Source organism: Macrobrachium nipponense, chromosome 30, assembly GCF_015104395.2.
Source record: "Macrobrachium nipponense isolate FS-2020 chromosome 30, ASM1510439v2, whole genome shotgun sequence".
Lineage (NCBI taxonomy): Eukaryota > Metazoa > Arthropoda > Malacostraca > Decapoda > Palaemonidae > Macrobrachium > Macrobrachium nipponense.
In genome coordinates this window covers 16118381-16145285 of record NC_087218.1, presented here as the reverse complement: position 1 = coordinate 16145285, position 26905 = coordinate 16118381, and the positions used below count along the sequence as shown (strand labels likewise).

The 26905-nt window shown below is 40.5% G+C and overlaps 1 protein-coding gene across 1 annotated transcript in view; it reads left to right on the top strand.

Moving 5' to 3' along the window:
- LOC135202320 (uncharacterized) overlaps window positions 1–26905 on the top strand; it is a 90693-nt gene that overhangs the window by 55181 nt on the left and 8607 nt on the right. Inside the window, 11 exon segments of the mRNA XM_064231667.1 lie at window positions 12304–12691; window positions 13592–13661; window positions 14803–15400; window positions 15402–15595; window positions 17361–17456; window positions 17979–18599; window positions 18912–23392; window positions 23394–23558; window positions 23560–23685; window positions 23688–23906; window positions 23908–26904. Of these exon segments, the coding sequence (XP_064087737.1) occupies window positions 12304–12691; window positions 13592–13661; window positions 14803–15400; window positions 15402–15595; window positions 17361–17456; window positions 17979–18599; window positions 18912–23392; window positions 23394–23558; window positions 23560–23685; window positions 23688–23906; window positions 23908–26904 (9955 nt within the window).

Below are 26905 nucleotides of genomic sequence, written 5' to 3'. Positions count from 1 at the left end.
TGGCCCAGCGCGAGTCCGTTTGTCGTTCATATCGACCACGAAACAGTGTGAGGGGACACGCTGAAGGGAGAGGCCGTTTCCCCTTTTATTTCACGCACGACCGTTCCATGCCCGATCCCTGTACACACGCTGACGACGCCGCATTCTTTCCCTGCCCGATCCCGTATGCACACGCAGGAAGAGACCGTGGCTCCTTTTCTATATACCGCGAACCAGTACTACACATTCACGGTTGGATTTGAACGAGGTGTTCTGTCGTGGTCATCGCCATGACGACTATACCGTGGAAAAGTAATCGCCTCATTAGGCGATGTTTTAATTGACTTCGTGATACGCGCGGAGTGCCTTGGAGAAGTGCAACTCTCGTACTTTCATAGTAAGTGTATTGTTTTTTTTTTTTTTTTATTTAAAGATTTTTCTGTGCGTTCAAATATAAGTAAGCGTTTTCTGTTTGAGGACCGCGCGTCTGTCAACGCAAGTACTGTATTTATTTCAAAGTTGAGAACATTACAGACGGATGATAAGGCTCGAGAAAGCCTTTGGTAGTAAGTGAAATGCTTTTATTTAACTTTTTGTGCGCGACCATATGCACGTATTCATTTTCTGTTGATGTACCGCGTGTTATGTTGGGTCAGCATAGTTACTCTATATATTCTATTCATTTCAAAATTGAGAAGAATCACATAGCTCGAGAAAGTCCTAAAAGGAACAGAGAACATAATTTTTATTTCGTCACAGTGCAGTAACGGAAAGTTATAAACTTCAGTTGATATTGCCATCGTGACAGAGAATTCGTCGATACTCCAAAACCTAGCAGTCTGGTTGCAACGAATTCCAAAGGACGAAATGCTGTCGACGGAAAAGGTCTCCCCCCCCCCCTCTTCTCCCCCCTACCCAGCATCCATTCTCAAGTTAGACGCCTTCTCGTATTCCTAAAGACTCAAGTTTTTATTTCTGAAAAAGTTTGGTGCTACAGTTTCCATCTATAAAGTTTTAACTATAAAGCCTAACTTAGCCACGTGAAGTTATTGCGGATGGAAAGTGTACGTAAATCTGTGTGGAAACAGCTCATGCGTTAGTCGAAATGTCAAAAGCCCCCTGATGACGTAATGCCAGTGTAACTCGGCAACAAAGACATATCGGAAAATTACGAAGGATTCCTATGCATACCACGAATCGCTTCTGTTATTCGGCGTTCGTTAGTCTACAATGTTCGTGGAAAGTTGAGGCTCTGGGTCAAAAACAGGAAAAGTCGTAGGAAACAAACTGACACTGGATAACAAATTTCATATGAAGTGTTTGACACCAAAAACGACAAAAGTCATAGGAACTATTTAACGCCAAAAATAACAAAAATTATAGGAAAATTTTGACGCAAAAATATATTTAAAAAAATAGTATGAAAAAATTCACGTTAATATAAACAAAATTTATAAGAAATATTTAACGCCAAAAATAACAAAAACTTATAGGAAAATTTTGCAGCAAAAATAAAAAAATAAACATTCTTATGGAAAAATTTACACGAAAATAAACAAAATTTATAGGAAATATTTAACGCCAAAAACAACAATTATATATAGGAAAATTTTGACGCAAAAATTAAAAAAAAATCGTACGGAAAAATTGACACCAAAATTAACAAAATTTATAGGAAAGATTTAACGCCAAAAATAAGAAAAAATTATAGGAAAAGTTTTACGCAAAAGTAAAAAAAATCGTTAAAAAAAATGACACCAAAATAACAACGATCGGGTTGAAAAATGGAGTACTGGTTGATACCTAGATTACTGTGGTGAAATAAGAGGAGGCATTCACCTTTGTGTCATGTATGGATTCCAGCATTATTAGTGCTAGATTGCACATAAACGTGCTTAAGGCCCCCCTACACTGAACGATTGTCGTTAACGACAAACGCGCACACTATTCAGAAGACAGTATGAACGATCTCTGCACCGATTTCAATCTGAACGAAGATTTTGTCCCGGGAAGACATATGGCATCATCTCTAGAACAGACGAGCATCGCGATAGCTTTATATCGGCAGACAAACCCATGCATTGAACGACCTGTGTGTGACAGACATAAGTCGCAAGCCAGCAACCTGGTCGTGACAGATTCCCGCTGAGATCGTTCAGACACGAAGCTCCGCCCACTTTTGCATTCAGACAAGCCCACTGTCTAGGTATATACCTAGACCGTGGGCAAGCCCATACACAATGTTCTTGCGAACGATACAGACAATCTTCCATACAACCGTTCAGATCTTAATTTGAGATTGGCATAACAGTGTAAGGTCCACACAGAGAATTCTTAAACAGTATTACTAGGCGTATAGCTTTGGGTGATGAATCTATTTCACGGGATGAAGTTCTCCTAGTATATGAGAAGGCGGCAGTTAATCCCAGTTCTCAGACATACACTGATTGATTGATTATAGGTCACCTGGCGTTGCAACTGTCCGGGTCACTGACACCTATAACCTTCTAAAAATAGAACAGGTGTTTGCAGATGTAGGCTTCTCCGTGGATTACCAAGGAATCAGGTTTGAAAGGTGTTCACAGGTGTTCCTGTAAGAGTAAATGATTCACGTTGTGGAAAAGACAATAATTCTCAAATGTTTTCTCAAATCGTGATTGCTGATCTGTGGTGACTTTCTCAAGGATGAAAGGAATATTACTAGCATTATGTCTACAGAAATTATGTATGAAAATTAGTCAAGTAACTAAGTCTACGGGCAGAACCAGCTCCGTTTCAGGGAATCCCATCTGAACCCCACCCCATTCGGAGGGGGTGGGCGATGGAGGTAGGGTGAAACCCCATTATAAACCATCTTAGGGATCCCCACTATAACCATGTCAAGTTTCATGCCCATCGGACCAGCCGTTTGATCGTGATTGAATTACAGACGGACGGACAGACATTACGCCTATTACAGTAACATTCTTTAGTTCGTCTTCCGTAACTTCGAAACAGGATATCTTCCCCCTATCTTTATCCCTCATTAGTTCTCCTTAATTTGTATCTTCTTTTTCGCCTTCTTTAAAACACAAGGGTGGGAATTTATTGTTCTTCCATTTGTTTTGCTTCTTCTTCCTCCGTGTCCTATTCTTCTTCTTCTTCTTCTTGAAACCACAAGAGTGGTAACTTATTGAACGACCTGGGCGCCTTGCGCATGACAATCCCTCCAAATACAACATCATAGTTAAATGTTTCATCAGCTTATAGTTACCTCTATCCGCAGGAGTAGTAACAGAAGGCTCTTGTAAGTCTCTTAAACATTAAATTTTCACAAAACACTTGTCCCATGTAGGTCAAAACCCTGATAATATATACAATACCTCGAAGGGTTTTCCTCTTTGTCGTTGGTGACCTTTCATGTCAGTTACCTCATCTCATATTCTCTTAAACTATTTAGATGGTTCGTGGAAAAAAAAAAAACTCCTTCGATGTGGGAACCAGCCCGATATTGGGTCAGTGTCACTGTGTCCTACATCGCCTTACGCTGACATTTAAATAACACCTGTAACGTAACACAACGGGGCCTCTCATGCTTTTTTCATCGAGGTTGTTACTTAATCCGAAGATGAAATAGGAACTTTGGTTAACCGATAATCTGTTTTAAATCTCGATGGTGAAATGATGATCATTCTTTGATCGTTACTTTTACTGATAACACTGACTTTATTTTGGTGAAAAGAGAATGAATTAGTTTGAATACAGCGTGACTACATAACAATTGTGATACTTGTTCAGTACGCGTCTAAAAGATCCAACTATACACATTTTTATCTAGTCGTCCTATTTTGCTCAGATATCAAACAAACTTCTCGTCCCACCTAGATGTCCAACTCCTCCAATTTGTATTTCCTCCAGTTTCTGCCTTTCATTCAAGAGCCAATATCTTTGCCCCATCCGTGGGGTAACCTAAAAACGGGACATAGTAGATCTGAATGAACTATTTTAGCCGTTCTCCGCGACCTTTTCAGGCTGTTTTCAAGATAAAAATACATCCAAGAGCGGTAGTGCTTGGTGACATTAACCTTCAGGCCGTGAAAAGGATCGTTGTACTCGGTCCTTATTCGAATGTCCCTTGGGGGCCACACCAAATTGTGCTTGAGAATTTTATTTTAATCTGCATGTTGTTGTGTAGTATACAAAAATAACACGGTAACCAATTCGTAGACCAATTCGTAGTATCGAAATGATTTTTGTAATATAACCTTCACGATTTCCTAACGGAATGGTTTTCAACTTACTTGGGTGTCGCTAACCAGATTTTAAAACCTAAACATATGCAGTTATTTGCTTTTCACTTTCTTCGGCGAAAGAATTTCATTTTGCAAACACTCATTTAAATTACTTTCAACCTCTTCGTTTAGAAAAATGTCGTCTGAGGCTTGCCGGTTAATAATAATAATAATAATAATAATAATAATAATAATAATAATAATAATAATAATAATAATAATAATAATAATAATAATAATAATGATAATAATAATAAGTTAACTAAAATGGGAAATAGCGAACTGATTTTATATACATTTCTCAATTATAGTAGAAGATTCTCTTTTAGACAAATTCTGTTAAAGATATAAAATCAATTCGCATAATTCTGCCATTTTATTTAACAGAGTATGTCTTTAAAGAGGATCTTCTACCATAAAATAATAATAATAATAATAATAATAATAATAATAATAATAATAATAATAATAATAATAATAATAATAATAATAATAATAATAATAATAACATACTGAAAGCACCGAGCACTAGAGCCAGAACCATAGCAGCAAGAGAGCCAGGTGCATAATATATAAATAAACCTTAATGATTTTATTAAGATATGATTACCACAACTTGATATTCATCATGGCGCTTGTGTACATACGATAAATTAAGCGTTATGTTTATTGAGGGGCAAGTAATGAATTGACACGGTAGGCATTTCTCTTTGTTTTTGTTGCTTTAGTTGAGCAATCTCTCTCTCTCTCTCTCTCTCTCTCTCTCTCTCTCTCTCTCTCTCTCTCTCTCTCTCACACACACATTATCAAATAGGTAACAGCTACGACAGTTATATTCTCTCACGATCTCATAAGATAACTATACATATACCATTTCTCTCTCTCTCTCTCTCTCTCTCTCTCTCTCTCTCTCTCTCTCTCTCTCATTACATTAACAAATAGATAACTGTGTTAAGATAAGTACACCCTCTCTCTCTCTCTCTGTAAAGTATGTTTAATGTTTATCACATGAAGGAAATGACACGGCATTATAAAACACGAATTAGGCGGAACACATAATTACTATACTCCCAAGACATTTCAAGAGCATAGCAATGTTACATTATAATTGTCAGTCGTTATAAGTGGCCAGTTTCATTCCTATTGCATTACATTATATTGCATTATCTAGGTGTTATTTTCCGACACGTTAATGCGAACGTTTTCATTTGGGTTAATTAATAAATCGTTGCATACTCGTTGCATACTTCTGGCGCGAAAGTTTACAGTGAAGGTGTTTCATAATTTAATAACGCGGGCTAGCGCGCTCACTTGATGTCACGAGAGCATTGTTTAGCCTTATCGTTGAGTTTCTCTTGTCGCTATTATTGATCCTTATTTAAATTGCACACACATATTGATATAAATTATATAATATATATATATATATATATATATATATATATATATATATATATATATCAGTGTGTTTGTGTGCATGTGAGTTACGTGTGCATGTATGTTACATCAAACTCGTCTATAACATATCCATCCATAAACAAAAATGCTTGACGCCGCAGAAAATACCAAGACAGAGATGGCTGTTTACGTTTGAGATCTTATAATCGTATGCATATAAGTAAGCGGTCATCGGTATTACCTGTTTCACCCTGTACTTAGCCGTCATTATTAGCAATTACTCAGAGATGTACATTTCCGGTCCCCCGGATAATTACATAGAATTTGTTCTGTTTGTTTTTTTTTATTTATTTATATTTTTTCTTTTGTCCCTGAACTTCTACGACAGCTCAGTGTAAAGTAGTTTTGTTGTTGTTTAACTTTTGTTTTCATTGCAGAAAAGACCGCTGGTATTTTGTTTTATTATGTTTAGGTGTGGTTTAGTTTTCAGGGAATCTCTCTCTCTCTCTCTCTCTCTCTCTCTCTCTCTCTCTCTCTCTCTCTCACACACACACACACACATTATTCTCTCAGAAGGAAAAATTCTCTTCTCCCTTCCTGTCTCTCTCTCTCTAGTCTCTCTCTCTCTCTCTCTCTTCTCTCTTCTTCTCTCTCTCTGTTGTGGTGTGTGTGTGCTGCTGTTTGGACTGTGTGTGGTATCGATTAAAAAAGGTATCTTTGATAATGTAACACACACTAACACGTAAAAGACCTTTTTTTTTTTTTTTTTTACCAGAAATAACGAAATGTTTTGACCCGAAATATATACATGACGTCAATTTAATTCCTTTTATATACTAGGGTTACAGCGGACAGTTTATTTTTCCCACAAGTCGGTAAACTTGCACCGTGGTTGAAATGACAACCTGCATTGCACTTGACATTAAATCATGAATGACTGAGCACCGAAATTGCGGTATGCAAAAGGGGTTTTAATAAACACGCCTTAAGGAGCTACGACGCATGCGCCGTGTCGTCGTAGTCATCGAATCGCGTGCCATCGCTTATTGTGTCTGATGAAGGGCTATTTATTTAAATGCCATGTGGCACCGAGCATTCTTACCTGGGGGTAGGGTACGTAAGTTAAGTCAGTTTCTTTAGGGGGGGGAGGGGCGGTTGGGATTTTAGGGTTTATAGATTTTTTTTATATTGAACTGTCTGCTGTCTGCATACCTCCCTATCTATCTAAGCTATCTATTTATCTATATATATAAATAAATATTATATATATATATATATATAATATATATATATATATATATATGGTAGTAAATAGTATATATATATATAACTGTGTGTGTGCGTGTGTGTAGATAGTATACGTATATGTGTATGTATATTTATTTTATATACCTATATATATATATATATATATGTGTGTGTGTGTGTGTGTGTAGATAGTATACGTATATGTATGTATATAATTTATACTTTATATATAGATGTGTATATATATATATATATATATGTATCATTATATATATATCTATATATATATATATACATTATATATATATATATATATATATATATATATATATATACAATATGTATGTATAGAGAGAGAGAGAGAGAGGAGAGAGAGAGAGAGAGAGAGAGAGAGAGAAGTTTGTTTGCACTAGGTTCAGCTATGTTAATAAGACGATGACTCACGTCTTAAAACATTAACTCTCTCGTTCGACCCCGCATTCTGTGCGTTGGATCAGATTAATATTTTTCTTAATACATTATCCAACGGGGCGATTGCCCAAAAGCCCTTATCCAGCCCGGACTCGAAGAAGGCGAGAAAGAGAAGAGTGGGGGGGGGGGGGGGGGGGGGGGAGGAGGTCCACAGGTTGGAGTTCAGGGTAGGGGCGAGGTGAAGAAGTTCACAAAAGGAATTCCAAAGTTTGGAAGTGGAGGGAAAGAAACGGTATATGTTACCTGAGGCAAGATTGACTTCGAGCTTGGGTACGTGATCAGTGAAAGACGACCTTTGGAAGAAAAAAAAAAGATGGCTGGAAGACGACCTCTGCAAGCAACAATAAATAAATAAATAAAAGATGGCTGGAAGACGATCTCTGTAAGCGGCAAACACACACACAAATAAATAAATAAATAAAAATAACGTGTTAAGGTTTGCTTTTTACGAAGTTCGGGCGATAATTAGTGTAACGAAGCAGCTGGCTACATACACACAGCGATGGCGTGATAACTGGACGATTTCTTATGGGCAATTTCTTTCTATGTTGGTGTTCCTGCAGGTCGGAAGTCCTCCCCCCCCCCCCCCCCCCCCCCCCCCCTCCCCCCCCATCTCTCTCTCTCATTTTCCTAAATTTTTATATTGAATTGAATATAAAATCTAGGCTAAAGGCCAAGCACAGGAACCTATGAGGTTATTCAGCGCTGGATCGGAAATTGACCATAAAATATTTGAAAGGTGTATCAGGAGAGGAAAACCTCAAAGCAGTTGCACTGTGAATCAATTGTTAGGAGAGGGTGGAAAGTAAGATGGAAGAAAGAGGATATGTACAGTAAAAGGCACGAAAGGGTTTGTAGCTAGGGGCCGAAGGCACGCTGCAAAGAACCTTAAGTAATGCCTACAGTGCAATGCATGAGGTGCACTGACTGCACTACCCCTCCTACGGGGTACATTTTTATATCTCTTTCTCAAGTGATTTTTGGTGTTTTTCTTATAAATTCCTTTCCATACATTAACATATTCTCTCTCTCTCTCTCTCTCTCTCTCTCTCTCTAACGAATAAGCGTTTCCTTGTAAGTTACGAATGAGGGGAAATCCAGAGAACAAGAGAAAATAAAACGAAACGTAACTCTTATTACCTGGGGTCAAGGTGAGACCATTAAGATTCCTTTGACATTCTCTCTCTCTCTCTGACGTTTACTTCCGGCGTTTGTCTCGGGTTCTTGACCTTAATTCTGGCCCGATTCGAGATCTCAGGTCAGCAGGCAGCTTGTTGTAGGAGCTATAATGATGGAAAGTAAAGATAAGGTGATAAGCTCTCTCGGGTTGGAGAAGGAGTTGCTTATAACTTTTTTTACATTTTATTTCTTACGTGTGGTGCCCTAAACTATCATTATTATTATTATTTAATTGAGTTTTACTCATAGTAGCACGTATGGGTGCGTATATCTCAAAAATAAATTTCTACAGAGATACTGCGGATTTGTTTCAACATTGTTGTTTGTATGGTGTTTTTACGTTGCATGGAACCAGTGGTTATTCAGCAACGGGACCAACAACTTTACGTGACTTCCGAACCACGTCGAGAGTGAACTCCTATCACCAGAAATACACATCTCTTACTCCTCAATGGAATGCCCGAGAATCGAACTCGCGGCCATCGAGGTGGCACGCCAACAATATACCGACCGCTCCATTGAGGCGCCTTTTTTTCTACATTATTAATATTATATTAGTAGTCTTGTAATATCATGAGTCACTAAATTGGCGATGAAAACCACAATGGTGTGTGTGTGTGTAGATACACATTGGAAAGCTCTTTCGCGTTTGTATATATATTTCTTATCTATATTTACTCTTACACCACTGTGGATTATTGTTATTTATTTATTATGCTAATAGTTAGCTGACAACAGGAATAAGAGACTCATATTAGACATGACCTGATTTATTCGGAAGTTTTACCAGACCACTGAGCTGATTAACAGCGCTCCTACGGCTGGCCCGAAGGATTAGATATTTTTACGTGGCTAGAAACCAATTGGTTACCTAGCAACGGGACCTACAGCTTATTGTGGTATCCGAACCACATTATATCGAGAAATGAATTTCTATCACCAGAAATACATTCCTCTGGTTCCGCATTGGCCGAGCCGAGAATCGAACTTCGGACCACCGGATTGGTAGCCGAGCGCGAATCCACTTGTACAACGAGAAACTTATTCGGAAGTTATCAACTCCGTTGTTTGGACATGTGATTGGCACAGCGAAATCAATTTTATAGCACCATGCAGTAACAAGACGTCATGGTCAATGTTGCTTTTATGTCTGTGTGTGTGTGTGTGTGTGTGTCTGTGTGGAGCCATTCTTCAAGAGCGAAAATAAATTACAACCTGTTTTTATCGTGTTTGCTACGTTGTTAACTCCCGTTCATCAGCTTCTTCTCCTTATTGACAGCAACCAGATCGATAATCATCATTACACACACGGAAGAGCAATGGAGAAACTCTGATAAAAGTTTTTCTTTTCGGTAATGGCCTTTATTACACTAATATATGTCGACCAAATTCGCAAAGTTCAGGGACCTGCTCAAACTTTTGCAGTGTTCGGCCGTGACCAGATTTTTTAAGCCGCATCCGAAGATTTCCTCCTTACAAATGAATTCTTTTCGCTGCGTGCCAGCAAAATCTTTTATTTTTTTTCGCCTTTTATTTCGTTATTAATTTTTTCCCGAAAGAAGAGACTTTGAAAACCTAACGTAGCAGTATTAATATTATTTATGTCTGTTTAGTTGTGGCCTTTTTGTTTTTTTTCAGCACTATTTAGTTACTTCTCTTCCCTTCATTTTGCTTTCTTCTTATTTAAGATTCTTTCCTTCTTTTGACTTTGCCTTTTTCTTCCCTTCTATTTTCTTACCTGTGGACGTAATATTTCTGGCCGGTCCTGTGCGCATGCGTGCATATTTCGATTCAAAAATAACGTCTGCTCTGCAAAACATCTCGATCTGACCAACTTCTTCCCAAATCATCCTCTTGACTGATTTTCCCTCCGTCGTTATGACGTCATCGTTTTGAACTTGATGTGCTTATGACGTCATCGTTTGGACTTGAGAAGGTGTGAATAACCCTTGTATATAATAATAATAATGAAAAAAAATTGGAGCACGAAATGACATCTGAGTGCAGACATCTCCTCACGTGGTGTCGGAGCCTGGGGCTGGTTGAGTCAACCTCCTTGGGTTGAGTGGTATCGGTTTGGAGGTTGGTCTAGGATGGTTGAGTGAGGGGATACGGTATTATATTGGGGGAGAGGGGCGGGTGGTTATAACGGAAGGGGTGGGAAGGGGAAGGGAAGGTGTAGGTGTTGAGAGGTGTTTGGATTGGAAGAACGAGGAATTATTGATCTTGACGAATGGTCTGTGTGTTTGTTCCCGTTTGAGTTAAATGTGTCGTTGGTGGCGAAGCCTCTGTGTAAACCTTCCATTAAATTTGCTTTGGGAAAGGTTTCGATCATCAGGTCATACATGGTATGCAGTTATGCACACAGGCATAGCACACGTTAAATGAAGCGTTCACTAGCACTGAACATTTTTTTTAACGTTCAGTATGTGTTAAACCTAATCGGATTATCACCGCATACAATAACATATACACTGATGCATAAAAAGGCTCATACCTGTACAAACACCATACACGTATAGTACAAACCTTCATACATTCTCTACACGTATATCACCTGAGACTTCATACACCCATAACCATCGCTGCCAAATCATCATACAAAAAAAATAACTATAAATTCCTGCTGCGTAAAAACACTTTTTCGTGGCTATTCAGTTGCACCCGTTGTCATAGAACACGAGTCTGAATTATGTACAGGTCGAACGTGTAATCTTTATATATTTTTTATTATTGGTTTATTGGAGAGGATTTTGATGCATGTGACAGGACACAAACCATTAGTTGCTTTCATTGTCGCTAACAAGAATTTACTGAGTTTTGTGAAATATATATATATATTATATATATATATATATATATATATATATATATATATATATATATATATATATACAGAGAGAGAGAGAGAGAGAGAGAGAGACATATTTCCTCATATGCACTGTAAACTTGAAACTGTCGAATAAACGTGAAAATATTGAAATTTTGAAAACAGTAATGGCTGACAAGTGAATATTAATTTAGTTCCAAAGTGACCTAATTTATTACCGACATACGATGCTTCGTCTGTATCCGATTTACAACTTCACAACTTCACGAAATGTACTTTGTAGTCCTTTATGCATATGGAAAAAATCGTTCTGAAAGAATGTTAAATACTTATTGGGTATGGGGCAGAATGGGGTTAGTGGAGTATACGAAGCACTACGAGAATTATAATAGGGAACGAATAGTTGCATGGGGAGCCCAGTGAAGGCGCTTACATTATTGATACAGAGGTGAATGGCATGAACACACTGCCGCAGTGGTATACTAACTCTGGGCTACTTGTCTCGCCCTCTCTTTGTTGGAATGGTTTGAGGATATCAGATAGAGAGGGTGGGAGGGGGCTTGTACCCCACTAAAAATAGATGACTGCATTGATTACCTTTGACATATTGTTAGGAAGATTTAGTCCTTGAAGGTTAAAAAATAAAATATAATGTATTAAGACTTATCCATCGTACGTCAATAGTCAATCTCCCTCCACAGCATTTCCGGACTAGATTTGTGTGTTAGTGTTCAGTCGGCAGGACTAAGGTTAAGACCACTACCACTGAGAGAGAGATTTTTTTTTTCTTAAGGTAGAAAAGAAACGTCTACGAACGTGACTTATATATACTCGTGAAATATTCATCACATTTCCTTAGCAATCATTTTGATTTGAACTGAAGCATCAGCCAAACTCACTGACGTCAACGTCCACCTTCCATTGCAGGCAAGGGGGCGAAGGAAGGCTAGAATATTCTGAGGTCCGCGACATCTCCTCGGCCGAACAGAGGAAGACTTCGACGAACGTACAACAGAGCTCCTTCTCCAGCGTGCAGAAGAGCTCGTCCTCGAGCGTCCAAGAGACCTCTTCGTCCGTACAGCAAAGCTCCTCGAGCGTTCAGCAACTGAGTTCCTCGGCAAGCGCGCAACAGCGCATTTCTTCCGCTCAACACGCGCAGATAAGCAGTTCTTCCCAGGAGACCAAGGAAGACCTTCAGCGCTTCGCCGATACCCTGACGATCAAGGACGACCTGTTCAGTACCCAGGAGAAGCAGCAGCAGCTTCAGGGGAGGCTCACCGCAGGCGGCGCTCACACTTCCACGCAGGATGCACAGGTAGGCCTAAGATTTTTTTTTTTTTCCTTTCCCAATGAACAGTGAAATTTCTGTATACATTTCATCATCCCGTAAACACACCCCCTTTTAGTAAGTTTGTAGGTAGACGTCATTATTCTTCCTGAACTTTTCATTTGAGAAAACTCTTAAAAAAAATACGCAAATTCATACTATACGTCAAAACACTGGATTGCATAGTCCTTACCAGAATTCAAACCTTCTTTTTTTCTTTGGATCCATTGAATAATTCCTAAGCACTGACCAGTTGCTTGGTCCATAGAGTGGACTACCTTTTGAGTCGAGTTGAATATAGAATTTAGGCCAAAGGCCAAGCACTGGGACCTATGAGGTCATTCCGCGCTGAAATAGAAATTGACAGTTAAAGGTTTTAAAGGCATAAGCGAGGAAAACCTCAAAGCAGTTGCACAATGAATCAAGTATTAGGAGAGGGTGGAAAGTAATATGAAGAAAGAGAATGTGAAAGGAGATACATTACAAAGAACGAAAGTGGTTGCAGCTAGGGGCCGAAGGCACGCTGCAAAGAACCTTAAGTAATGCCTACAGTGCACCGCATAAGGTCCACTGACGGCTCTACTCTCATACGGGGTGATTACTTTTTGGAAAGGCTCAAAATATATAAAGTAGACTACAATTTGACACTTATCGTTTAGCAAGGTACAGTGGTATTTCTTGTACGTTGGTCAATAGTATGAACCTCAAATTAATTCTGTCTTTGAAAGCTGAACTGTGACAGTCCATAGATTATATCTGCATGCTAGCCAGTAACAGTCTGCACCGTTGAATCTAAGCTGATACCTAAGTGCTAAAAGTAGAGTATTGTGTACCTTGGCTTCTATCATGGGTAAGTAACAGTTCCCCAATCTCTGTATTTTTTTACAGGCAGTGTTGAGGGCCGGGCGAGCCGAAACAGTGCTTCGGACCCAGGAGGAGGGCGGCGGTGGCATATCAGGTAAAGTTCCGCAAAATGGCAAAATGCCTGTAACTGGGACCTCTCAAAATAAACCTGCTGGAAGCTTGCTGCATCGACTGCGCCAAGTTCTTTCGAGGACTCTAGGCTTATATCAGTGTGTTTTGTCGAGTTTGCATGGCGCAGTGTCCCTCGTAAGCCGAAAATTTTCCATAGTATCGTTTGTAGAGTATGGTTGCAAGATGGAAATGCTTGTTTTTATCTTTCTATCATAGTGTGTAATATAACGTTATTAGTAGTAGTCGTAGTAGGAATAGGGATTTGGCTTTGAGACGGCCCATCCTAAGTGTGTAATATGTTGTTGGTAGTAGTAGTAGTAGTAGTAAGAGGGATTCGGATTTGAGACGGCCCATCCTAAATGATTCTCGTCTGTTGCGTCTGTCCCGTTATGGCATCGATTGCTATTATTAATTTCGATTGACAAGACGTCAGGTCGATGAACCATGGTTGTGGCCAGATTCTTTTCGTCAGCTGTATTTGTTTATTTTCAGAATTTAATTTCCATCTAGAAAAGAAAGATACTTTTTTTTTTTTTAGTTTAGTTATTGTTTGTTACCCACTGATTCGCAGTTTCGTGCTTGAAATTCCGTTACTTTCAAGTTTTCATTCGTGACTCCAACGCTTCCATTGCTTTTATTTCCTGTAATAACTTTTATTTGAGTTTATGCATGTAACCTCTTTGAATGTAGTTTTATTTATTTATAATAAATTAGATTGCCATACTGCAGACGTTCCTCTTTAAAATAATATTTATTTTTGCTTTATTTTTCTTATATTTTTTCCACTCTATGTTAAGCTTCTTATTTTGTTATTTAAACTTGAAGCATCCAAAGTCCATCAAGTTTAAGTAGTATGTTCTTACCTCCTATTTAATCTTGTCATTTTCGTGCCTTTGTTTCCAGTTTATTTGTATTTTTTTTTTAACCCAGCACAAAGGTTAATTCACCTAGTTTAAAGCTGTTCACTTTATGAATATAAATCACACACAAAATTAAGTTATTTAAATTTATTAGTTTAAGCATGTTTTGCTCTCATTTATTTTTATTTGCATTTTCTTATTTCCTGTTAACGTTTAGTTTACCTTGGTTTTCCCTTTTTATTTCTTGCGTCCACCCCACCGCAGAAGCGAATTCATCTAGAAGCATGACCCATCATGCCGTAGACTCAATGGACGCGTCCACCGCCCTACGCATGTCCTCCTCCTCCTCCAAGTTGTCCTCCTCATCCATGAGGGAGGAGTCCTCCATGGCCAAATCCTCCTCTTCCTCTTACTCGAGCACCGTGAAGGAGGAGAAATCGTCGGCAGCGTATGTCAGCTCGTCGTCATCGACATCAGAGGTCCGAAGCTCGAAGATGTCCAGCTCAGACTCCAAGTCCCATGTTTCAGAGACTGTCAGCATCTCTGGCGTTGTCAGCAGCAGCCACGACTCCTCAAGGCAGCAGCAGCAGCAGCAGCTGACGACAGAAGAGCAGAGGAGGATTGCCCAGAGACAGAGCTTAACGGAAGAGCAGAGGAGGAATTGCCGAAAGACAGAGCTTAACGGAAGAGCAGAGGATTGCCGAAAGACAGAGCTTGTCGTCAGAGAGCAAGCGCGTTGCGCACAGCAGCACGTCGGAGAGCGTTCAAGTGCAGCAGAGTTCGTCTGCGTTCAGTCAGAGCACCCAAAGCATTTCAGAGACCAGCAGTGCCTCTGCCAGCCATCAACACATGTCTTCAGCTAGTCAGCAGATGGTAACAGGTATTCAGGAGTCATCGTCGGTGAATCAGCAGATGTCATCAAACGTCGAACACGTGTCTTCAAGAAGTCAGCACATTACATCAGAGAGCCAACAAAGAGTATCTTCCACCTCGCATGTGTCAAAAAGCGAAGAAGTTTCTCAGCATGTTGGCATGTCTGCTATTCAGTCAAGCACAGGTAAAAGACGGGATGGCATTTCCACGAACCCTGCTCCCCTTGTGGCCACAGGGAAAAAAATCTCTGTTATTAAGGCAGTGTGCCATTATCTTGATAGTTCTCTGTTTTGGTACCCTTCAACACGAAGACTATTTTTCCTCATTACACATATAGGAGATGGCGCCAAAGACATTAATGCATTAGTCACTGCCACATTCATCTATTAACTTTCTTTACCATTAATATCCAGCATCAATTGCTTCATCTACCTTCACTGAACTCATCTGCATCCTGTCAACCTCAGCCCCAAATAACACAACACATCCTCAATCTTTATATCCTCTTCCAGAATTAACAAATTACAGACGGTATTAACAGCTTATTGTCTTGCATTATCTCTGCATAGCGATAACACGCCAAACCAAACTAGTCCATATTTTTATCTACACTTCCTTTAAACACTCACAGTTTTCTCCACATTCAACATGCACACCTCCCCTCCATAATGGAGAGTTGGCCCAGTCCCTTCATACGTAGTAATGTTGTTTCTAGAACCACCTGTCCTGTAATTCAACTCTTCTGTCATTCTACCGTCATCTGTTATCATTACTCCCAAGGGCACAACAATTAACCACGCTTGTTCCTTAACCATCCACACTAACAATCATTGCTCTACTTTCTTGACTTCTGTTTACCTTCATAGCATTACTCTTCCTGATATTCACTTTCAAGTTTCAACTTTTGCCCACTTATAAATGATGTGCCTTCACCTCTTATCACCAGCGTTGCATCTTCTCCATATACACCAGCCACCCTGGACATCATTCGCAACTCCTTTTCTTATACAATTTGAACCTACATCTCCACACCTTTTCTTGGCTTCTTTCATCGCCCCATACATAAAAATATTAGGCAAACGTAGAAAAATATAAGTCTCCCTTATCCAAGAACCACACCCATTTTTACATCAAACCATTCACTCTCTTTATCGTCATTGTCAAACACAGCCGTCAATATGTCCTTATGAACTTTTAATGTCCTCCACAAGGTATTACATTCAACAGTTTACACCACACAGCATCAACCCCTACATTGCATCTGTCCCCACCTATCATAAGAGTTGATATATATTTTTTTCCACCACATACCTTTTTCCCCTCAGGAAGGGGTGACTCCAAAAGGTGACATCCTTTCAGTTGTCAGCAAATATAATTATGTGCATAAATCCATTGATTGGATTAGGCGTTGGATCATCAAAAAATATCCTTCAGATTATGGATCATATTGCGGTCTTTAAACATAGAAGTTTGTTTTATAATTAATGGTACATTATGACTTTACAAAGATTCTGAACTTGAGAAGTGGTAACTCATTAAAACAGAATAATTCACAATTTTAGAAGTGACTTTTTGCCAGAAAGTTAATCGATTTAGTTTCAGTAATTATACTACATACGAATTGTACAAATGTTTCATTTTAGACGAGATCTTTGCAAAGATTAGTTTTCCTAAGTGTTTGCCTTTGTGGGATCTTGTAGAAAAAGAAAATAATTTGAATAATTTGTCTCATAATTTTCCAACCCTTGTCATTGCTCCCTTGCAGCTCTTAGCGTGATGAGCCCCTGGGGAGTTAAAACCTACAGTTACAAAACTGGAATACCTAAGGGAACTGTGCCAATCTTTGTAAGACAATAATCGAATAAGTTCATGATTCACTGTATATTTCTGGTCTGTCAGTAATGGCATACCAGTGAATTTGATTATTCTAATTCTTTCACATATTACAGAATCGCAGAGAACTGAGGGACTTCATGTCACAGACAGTAGAGCAGTAAGGAACCGTCAAGATGTCTCAAGTATAAGGCTAGGAGGAGATTACGCTGGTAATTTATTTAAAGATTTCCTTATCAACCTAAAAGCCCTCTTTACCAGTGATGAAATAGTTATCAGCTTAATAGATAAAACTATCTAGTTACCTATACTATAGTTTTAAAAACAATTTTAATGTATGCAGTTACCTAAATAGGTTAAAAGAGGAATTACCTCAAGTAATGTTGTTATAAATTTGTTTGGTAACTCTCGGACTGGTAATTCATGAGAATATTTCTTTGTTGATTTAGGCAGCTATTGTAAATATCTACAATGAATTATGGCTGTTCAACTCGAAAGGATATTGCTGCAATTTACTTTTACTTATCTGATGAGTTGTAAATTATTTTAACCTTAAAATATTAGTCATCCTTCTTGTCATTTTCTCAAGATATCTTTGTTGACTTCATCAAATATCTTCACCAGCTTATATTTTTTCCAATTGCATGAAACTATGAACAGCGGGTAAATTTACTAAAAGTTATTTCAACTTTTAATCCTAGTTATTGTACTAATGAATGCTATCTTTTTGACAGGAAAAAGCACTCATAAGACAGAATACATGACAGTATCTGGCCAACCAATCTCAGCAACAAAACCTGTAGACAGTCTCAGACTTCAGGGCGACCTTCATTATCCAGAAAAAACATCCCCAGGGAAGGGTGATCGAGCTGCCATCCGGAAACCCACCGATACCCTAAGACCAGAAGGTGACTTCACAGCTCCTGAGAAAACAACCCCAGGCAAAGCTGACCGTGCCGACATTCGGAAACCCACTGATACCCTAAGACCAGAGGGTGACTTCACAGCCCCTGAAAAAACAACCCCAGGCAAAGGTGACCGTGCCAATGTTAAAAGACCATCTGATAACCTAAGACCAGAGGGAGAATTTACAGGTCCAGAAAAGGCTGCAGTAGGAGTAGGTGATCGAGCTAATGTTAAACGACCGTCCGACAATTTACGACCTGAGGGCGACTTCACCGCTCCAGAGAAAACGACTCCTGGTAAAGGAGAACGTGCTGATGTTAGGAGACCTTCCGATAATTTAAGACCAGAGGGAGACTTCACTGCCCCAGGCAAAGAATCACCTGGAAAAGGTGACAGGGCAGCCGTCAAAAAACCACAGGACAACCTAGCCCCGTCTGGCGATTTCGAAGGTATGTCGGCATCCTAACCAAGTTCATTTTCCAAATGGTAAATTGTCATTCACATTTGAAACTAATATTTTTAACATACAAAATAAATTTTTTTTTTTAAGTTCTTTGTATGTGTATAAACTTCATTAGGATTAATTTACTAGAATGTGTTTCTTTGTTGTAACTACCTCCAAATTACTAATTTGTTTACTGCCGTTAATTGGGTTCTATAATGATAAAATAATTAAAGCAAAGTTTGTCTTTATGGGACTTTTTACCTACAATGTTTTAGTAACTTCTTTTGCTTTAATTGAGATTTTACTTTTGTTTTAGGTGTCAGCACAAATAAAAACAGCTACACTGTTGTCCAAGGTGAGAGAGTGGATAGAAAGCATCATCATGACACTTTAAAATTAGATGGTGAATTTAGCAGCGTTTCATCCAGCAGAGAAACCTATCAGAAACACGAATCTGTTGCACACTCCCAGCGAATTGTTCATCAAGACAACATGAGGATCGAGGGAGAACTAGCGACAATGCAATCCTCTGCCCATTCGGAATTCACAGAAAAAACAGGTGACAAACCAAAACTGCAGAGGAAAAAGACTTGGACAAAACTGGAAGGAGAAATGTACATGAATAGATCAAATGCAGAATATAGTACATATGAACAGGCTGAAAGATCAAAAATAACTAAACATGAAGATAATCTCAAAATGGAAGGAATATTTGAAGGAAAAGCTAAGGAAACATCACCGCTGAAAGGGGAACGAGAAATGTTAAAACGCCATCCCGACAACCTTAAGATAGAAGGCACTTTTGAAGGTAGGCCTGTAGATGAGACACCATTAGGGGAAAGAGCTCCAATGAAAAAACACCCTGACAATCTCCGGCTAGAAGGCGACTTTGAAGGGAAACCCCAGGATGATGCCCCAATCGGCGAAAGGGCTTCAATTAAGCGATACCCTGATAATTTGAAACTTTCAGGTGACATTGAAACCAAGCCAACTGAAGGTGTGCCAATGCCAGATAGAGAAATGATTAAAAGATACCCTGATAACTTAAGGATGGAAGGGGAATTTACTGGCCGGTCAAGAAGCCGCAGCCCTGTGAAGGGAGAACGTCCAATGATCAAACGACACCCTGATAATTTAAAAATGGAAGGCACCTTTGAAGGTATGGACAGAAGCCGCAGTCCAACAAAGGGTGAGAGAGTATCCCCAAAGAAGCATCCAGACAACTTGAAAGTTGAAGGAGATTTCCTTGGTCGCTCACCCGAGTCACCTCCAAAGGGTGAACGAGCAGCTATTAAAAAACATCCTGATAATCTGAAAATTGAAGGAGATTTTGAACCAAAAGCAAGAGGCAGAAGTCCAGTAAAAGGAGAAAGAGCAAAAACTAAGAAGCATCCTGACAATCTAACGCTACAAGGAGACTTTGAAGGTAAACCTCAAGATCAAACACCTCTTAAAGGAGAGAGGGCTAAGGTTGTGCGAAGAGAAGATCAGTTACACATGGAAGGAGAATTTAATGTAGAAAGGAAAGAGCAAATGACATTCAAAGGGGAAAGAGCTGAAATCCAGAGGCATGAAGATTCTTTGAGACTAGAGGGAAGCTTTACTGGCAAAGAATATGAATACCAGAAATTCAAAGGTGAAAGAGCTCAAGTAGTAAGACATGAAGATAACCTAAAAATGCAAGGAGATTTTGAACCACGACCCACTGAAGGAGCACCTGTTGGTGTAAGAGCACCAATTAAAAAGTACCCAGATAACATAAAATTATCTGGAGATTTCACTGGAAAACCACGCGAGGATGCACCCTATGGAGAGAGAGCACCTACAAAGAAACACCCTGATACCCTTCGTATGACTGGTGACTTCCAAGGTAAAGAGGAAGAATACAGGACCTTTAAAGGTGAAAGAGCAGAGATAATCCATCATAGGGATAATCTGCAAATGGAAGGAGAGTTTATTGGAAAAGAATATGAAAAAGTAATGGTAGGTGACCGAGCAACCATAAAAAAACATCCCGACAATCTTCGAATGGAAGGTGAATTCACACCATCAAAACCTGGAGAGGCTCCCAAGGGGGAAAGAGCTCCAGTAAAACGACACCCTGACAACTTGACCATGACAGGAGAATTCGTTGGAAAAGAGGAAGACTATAGAATGGTTAAAGGAGAAAGGGCAGAGGTCATAAGAAGAGAAGATAATTTACGAATGGAAGGAGAGTTTATTGGCAAAGAGTATGAACAAATAACAGTTGGTGAAAGAGCATCTGTAAAAAGACACCCAGACAATCTACAAATGAATGGGGAATTTTATGCTCCCAAACCTGGGGAAGCACCAAAAGGAGAGCGTGCACCAGTTAAGAAACATCCTGATAACCTGCAGATGAATGGTGATTTTTATGCACCGACACCAGGAGAAGCTCCAAGAGGAGAAAGGGCCCCTGTCAAAAAGCATCCTGATAATTTAAAAATGACAGGAAGCTTCCAGGGGAAAGAAGAAGAATACAGAATAGTCAAGGGTGAAAGAGTCAAGGTAGTAAGGAGGGAAGATAATCTTCATATGGAAGGAGAATTCATTGGAAAGGAACATGAGCAGGTCACAATTGGAGAAAGAGCAGAGATCAAGAGACATGATGATAACCTGCGTATGGTAGGAGAATTTACTGGAAAACCACGTGAAGAGGCTCCACGTGCTGAACGTGCACCAGTAAAGAAGCACCCAGATAATCTCAAAATGGATGGGGAATTTATTGCCCCAACACATGAGGAAGCACCTAGGGGTGAACGAGCTGCAGTAAGAAGGCATCCAGATAATTTAAAAATGATTGGAGATTTTGAAGGTAAACCAAGAGACGATGCTCCCTATGCTGAAAGGGCTCCAGTCAAGAAACACCCAGATAATCTTCGCATGGATGGAGACTTCTATGCCCCAACTCCAGGAGAAGCCCCACGTGGTGAACGGGCTGCTGTTAAAAAACATCCAGATAATTTGAAAATGATTGGTGACTTTGAAGGAAAACCACGTGAAGATGCACCATATGGTCAAAGACAGCCAGTAAAGAAACATCCAGACAATCTCCGTATGGATGGGGACTTCTATGCCCCAACACCTGGTGAAGCTCCAAGAGGTGAACGAGCGCCAGTAAAGAAGCATCCAGACAACCTGAGAATGGGTGGAGACTTTGAAGGGAAGCCTCGTGAAGATGCCCCGCAGGGGGAAAGAGCCCCTGTTCAAAGGCATCCCGACAATCTAAAAATGGATGGTGATTTTTATGCTCCTACTCCAGGTGATGCTCCTAAAGGTGAACGAGCTAGAGTCAAAAGGTATGAAGATAATCTCAAAATGGTTGGGGAATTCCAAGGAAAAGAAGAAGAATATAAAGTAACAAGAGGAGAAAGAGTTGAAGTAATAAGGAGAGAAGATAATCTGCACATGGAGGGAGAGTTTATTGGCAAAGAGCATGAGCAAATAACTATTGGTGAAAGAGCTGCTATTAAAAAACATCCAGATAACTTACGTATGGTAGGAGATTTCACTGGAAAACCAAAGGAAGATGCTCCATATGCTGAAAGGGCACCTGTTAAGAAACATCCTGACAATCTGAAAATGGATGGCGACTTCTATGCTCCTACTCCTGGGGAGGCACCAAGAGGAGAACGTGCCCCTGTTAAAAAACATCCTGATAATTTAAAAATGGTAGGAGACTTTGAAGGTAAACCTCGAGAAGATGCACCATATGCAGAGAGAGCCCCTGTCCAGAAACATCCTGACAATCTAAGGATGGGTGGAGATTTCTATGCCCCTACACCTGGAGAAGCTCCACGAGGAGAAAGGGCTCCAGTAAAGAAACATCCTGACAATCTGAAAATGGTTGGTGACTTTGAAGGAAAGCCTCGTGAAGATGCACCATACAGTCAGAGAGAGCCTGCAAAGAAACATCCTGATAATCTAAGAATGGATGGAGACTTCTATGCTCCAACTCCAGGGGAAGCTCCTCGTGGTGAACGAGCTCCAGTAAAGAAACATGCAGACAACCTAAAAATGGTAGGTGAATTCCATGGTAAAGAGGAAGAATATAAAATTGTAAAAGGTGAAAGAGTGGAAGTGATAAAGAGAGAAGATAATCTTCACATGGAGGGTGAATTCATTGGCAAGGAATATGAACAAATTACTGTTGGTGAAAGAGCAGCAATTAAAAAACATCCTGATAACTTACGACTTTTGGGTGATTTTGAGGGTAAACCTCGTGAAGAAGCTCCTTATGCTGAAAGAGCTCCAGTGAAGAAACACCCAGACAATCTTAAAATGGATGGAGATTTCTATGCACCTTCTCCAGGGGAAGCACCAAGAGGTGAACGTGCTCTGGTCAAGAAACATCCTGACAATCTGAAAATGGTAGGAGACTTTGAGGGAAAACCCCGTGAAGGTGCCCCATATGCCGAAAGAGCTCCTGTTCAAAAGCATCCTGATAACCTCAGAATGGATGGAGACTTCTATGCTCCAACCCCAGGAGAAGCACCACGAGGTGAACGAGCACCTGTCAAGAAACATCCTGATAACCTTAAAATGGTTGGTGACTTTGAAGGTAAACCAAGAGAGGATGCACCTTATGCTCAACGAGAACCAGTAAAGAGACACCCGGATAACCTTCGAATGGATGGCGATTTCTATGCACCAACTCCAGGAGAAGCACCACGGGGTGAACGAGCACCTGTCAAGAAACATCCTGATAACCTTAAAATGGTTGGTGACTTTGAAGGGAAACCTAGAGAAGATGCACCATATGGTCAACGAGAACCAAGTAAAGAAACACCCAGATAACCTTCGAATGGATGGCGATTTCTATGCACCAACTCCAGGAGAAGCACCACGGGGTGAACGAGCACCTGTCAAGAAACATCCTGATAACCTTAAAATGGTTGGAGACTTTGAAGGGAAACCTAGAGAAAGAATGACACCATATGGTTCAACGAGAACCAGTAAAGAAACACCCAGATAACCTTCGAATGGATGGCGATTTCTATGCACCAACTCCAGGAGAAGCACCCCCCCCAAACGGGGTGAACGAGCACCCTGTCAAGAAACATCCTGATAAAACCTTAAAATGGTTGGTGACTTTGAAGGGAAACCTAGAGAAGATGCACCATATGGTCAACGAGAACCAGTAAAGAAACACCCAGATAACCTTCGATTGGATGGCGATTTCTATGCCCCAACTCCAGGAGAGGCACCACGAGGTGAACGTGCTCAGGTCAAGAAACATCCTGACAATCTGAAAATGGCAGAGACTCGAGGAAAACGTGAAGTGCCCCATATGCCGAAAGAGCTCTGTCAAAACCCCGCATCCTGATAACCTTAGAATGGATGGAGACTTCTATGCTCCAACCCCAGGAGAAGCACCACGGGGTGAACGCGCACCTGTCAAGAAACATCCTGATAACCTTAAAATGGTTGGAGACTTTGAAGGGAAACCAAGAGAGGATGCACCTTATGCTCAACGAGAACCAGGAAAGAAACACCCAGATAACCTTCGTATGGATGGAGATTTCTATGCTCCTACTCCAGGGGAAGCTCCAAGAGGCGAACGTGCTCCAGTCAAGAAACATCCTGACAATCTGAAAATGGTAGGAGACTTTGAGGGAAAACCCCGTGAAGGTGCCCCATATGCCGAAAGAGCTCCTGTTCAAAAGCATCCTGATAATCTCAAAATGGATGGAGACTTCTATGCTCCAACCCCAGGAGAAGCACCACGGGGTGAGCGTGCACCTGTCAAGAAACATCCTGATAACCTTAAAATGGTTGGAGACTTTGAAGGGAAACCAAGAGAGGATGCACCTTATGCTCAACGAGAACCAGGAAAGAAACACCAGGATAACCTTCGTATGGATGGAGATTTCTATGCTCCTACACCAGGAGAAGCTCCTAGAGGTGAACGTGCTCCAGTTAAGAAACATCCTGATAATCTAAGAATGGTAGGAGACTTTGAAGGAAAGCCTCGGGAAGATGCACCTTATGCTGAAAGAGCCCCTGTTAAAAAGCATCCTGATAATCTCAAAATGGATGGAGACTTTTACGCACCCTCTCCTGGTGAAGCTCCACGTGGTGAACGAGCTCCAGTTAAAAAACATGTTGATAACCTGAAAATGGTTGGTGAATTCCAAGGAAAAGAAGAGGAATACAAAATGGTTCGTGGTGAGAGAGTTGAAATAATTAGAAGAGAAGATAATCTGCACATGGAAGGAGAGTTCATTGGAAAAGAGCATGAACAGGTTACCATTGGAGAAAGAGCTACCATTAAAAAGCAGCAAGACAATTTGCGTATGGTAGGAGATTTTACTGGAAAACCAAAAGAAGAAGCTCCATATGCAGAAAGAGCACCTGTTAAGAAACATCCAGATAATCTCCGGATGGATGGAGACTTCTATGCTCCTACTCCAGGAGAGGCTCCAAGAGGAGAACGTGCACCAGTGAAGAAACACCCTGATAACCTCAAAATGGTTGGAGACTTTGAAGGAAAGCCTCGTGAAGATGCACCATATGCTGAGAGAGCTCCTGTTCAGAAACATCCTGATAACCTTAGAGTAGATGGTGATTTCTATGCTCCTACTCCTTTAGAGGCTCCAAGAGGTGAAAGAGCTCCAGTAAAGAAACATCCTGATAATCTGAAAATGGTTGGTGACTTTGAAGGAAAGCCCAGAGAAGATGCACCATATGCTCAGAGAGAGCCTGCAAAGAAACATCCTGACAACCTTCGAATGGATGGTGACTTCTATGCTCCAACTCCAGGAGAAGCTCCACGTGGCGAACGTGCTCCAGTAAAGAAACATCCTGATAACCTCAGAATGGTAGGAGACTTTGAAGGAAAGCCCAGAGAAGATGCTCCTTATGCTGAAAGAGCTCCCGTGCAGAAACATCCTGACAATCTCAGAATGGATGGAGACTTTTATGCACCTACTCCAGGTGAGGCACCACGTGGTGAACGAGCACCTGTAAAGAAACATCCTGATAACCTCAAAATGGTAGGAGACTTTGAAGGGAAACCTAGAGAAGATGCACCATATGGTCAACGAGAACCAGTCAAGAAACATCCTGACAACCTTCGTATGGATGGAGATTTCTATGCTCCTACTCCTGGAGAAGCTCCACGTGGTGAACGTGCTCCAGTAAAGAAACATCCTGATAATCTCAGAATGGTTGGAGACTTTGAAGGTAAACCACGTGAAGATGCACCATATGCAGAGAGAGCTCCTGTCCAGAAACATCCTGATAATCTCCGGATGGATGGAGACTTCTATGCTCCTACTCCAGGAGAGGCTCCAAGAGGAGAACGTGCACCAGTGAAGAAACACCCTGATAACCTCAAAATGGTTGGTGACTTTGAAGGAAAGCCCAGAGAAGATGCTCCATATGCTCAGAGAGAGCCTGCAAAGAAACATCCTGACAACCTTCGAATGGATGGAGATTTCTATGCACCTACTCCTGGAGAAGCTCCACGTGGTGAACGTGCTGCAGTAAAGAAACATCCTGATAATCTCAGAATGGTAGGAGACTTTGAAGGGAAACCTAGAGAAGATGCACCATATGGTCAACGAGAACCAGTCAAGAAACATCCTGACAACCTTCGTATGGATGGAGATTTCTATGCTCCTACTCCTGGAGAAGCTCCACGTGGTGAACGTGCTGCAGTAAAGAAACATCCTGATAATCTCAGAATGGTAGGAGACTTTGAAGGGAAACCTAGAGAAGATGCACCATATGGTCAACGAGAACCAGTCAAGAAACATCCTGACAACCTTCGTATGGATGGAGATTTCTATGCTCCTACTCCTGGAGAAGCTCCACGTGGTGAACGTGCTCCAGTAAAGAAACATCCTGATAATCTCAGAATGGTAGGAGACTTTGAAGGCAAGCCAAGAGAAGATGCTCCCTATGCTGAAAGAGCTCCCGTGCAGAAACATCCTGATAATCTAAGAATGGATGGAGAATTCTATGCTCCTACTCCAGGAGAAGCTCCACGTGGTGAACGTGCTCCAGTAAAGAAACATCCTGATAATCTCAGAATGGTTGGTGACTTTGAAGGGAAACCTAGAGAAGATGCACCATACAGTCAACGAGAACCAGTCAAGAAACATCCGGACAACCTTCGTATGGATGGAGATTTCTATGCTCCTACTCCTGGAGAAGCTCCACGTGGTGAACGTGCTGCAGTGAAGAAACATCCTGATAATCTCAGAATGGTAGGAGACTTTGAAGGCAAGCCAAGAGAAGATGCTCCCTATGCTGAAAGAGCTCCCGTGCAGAAACATCCTGATA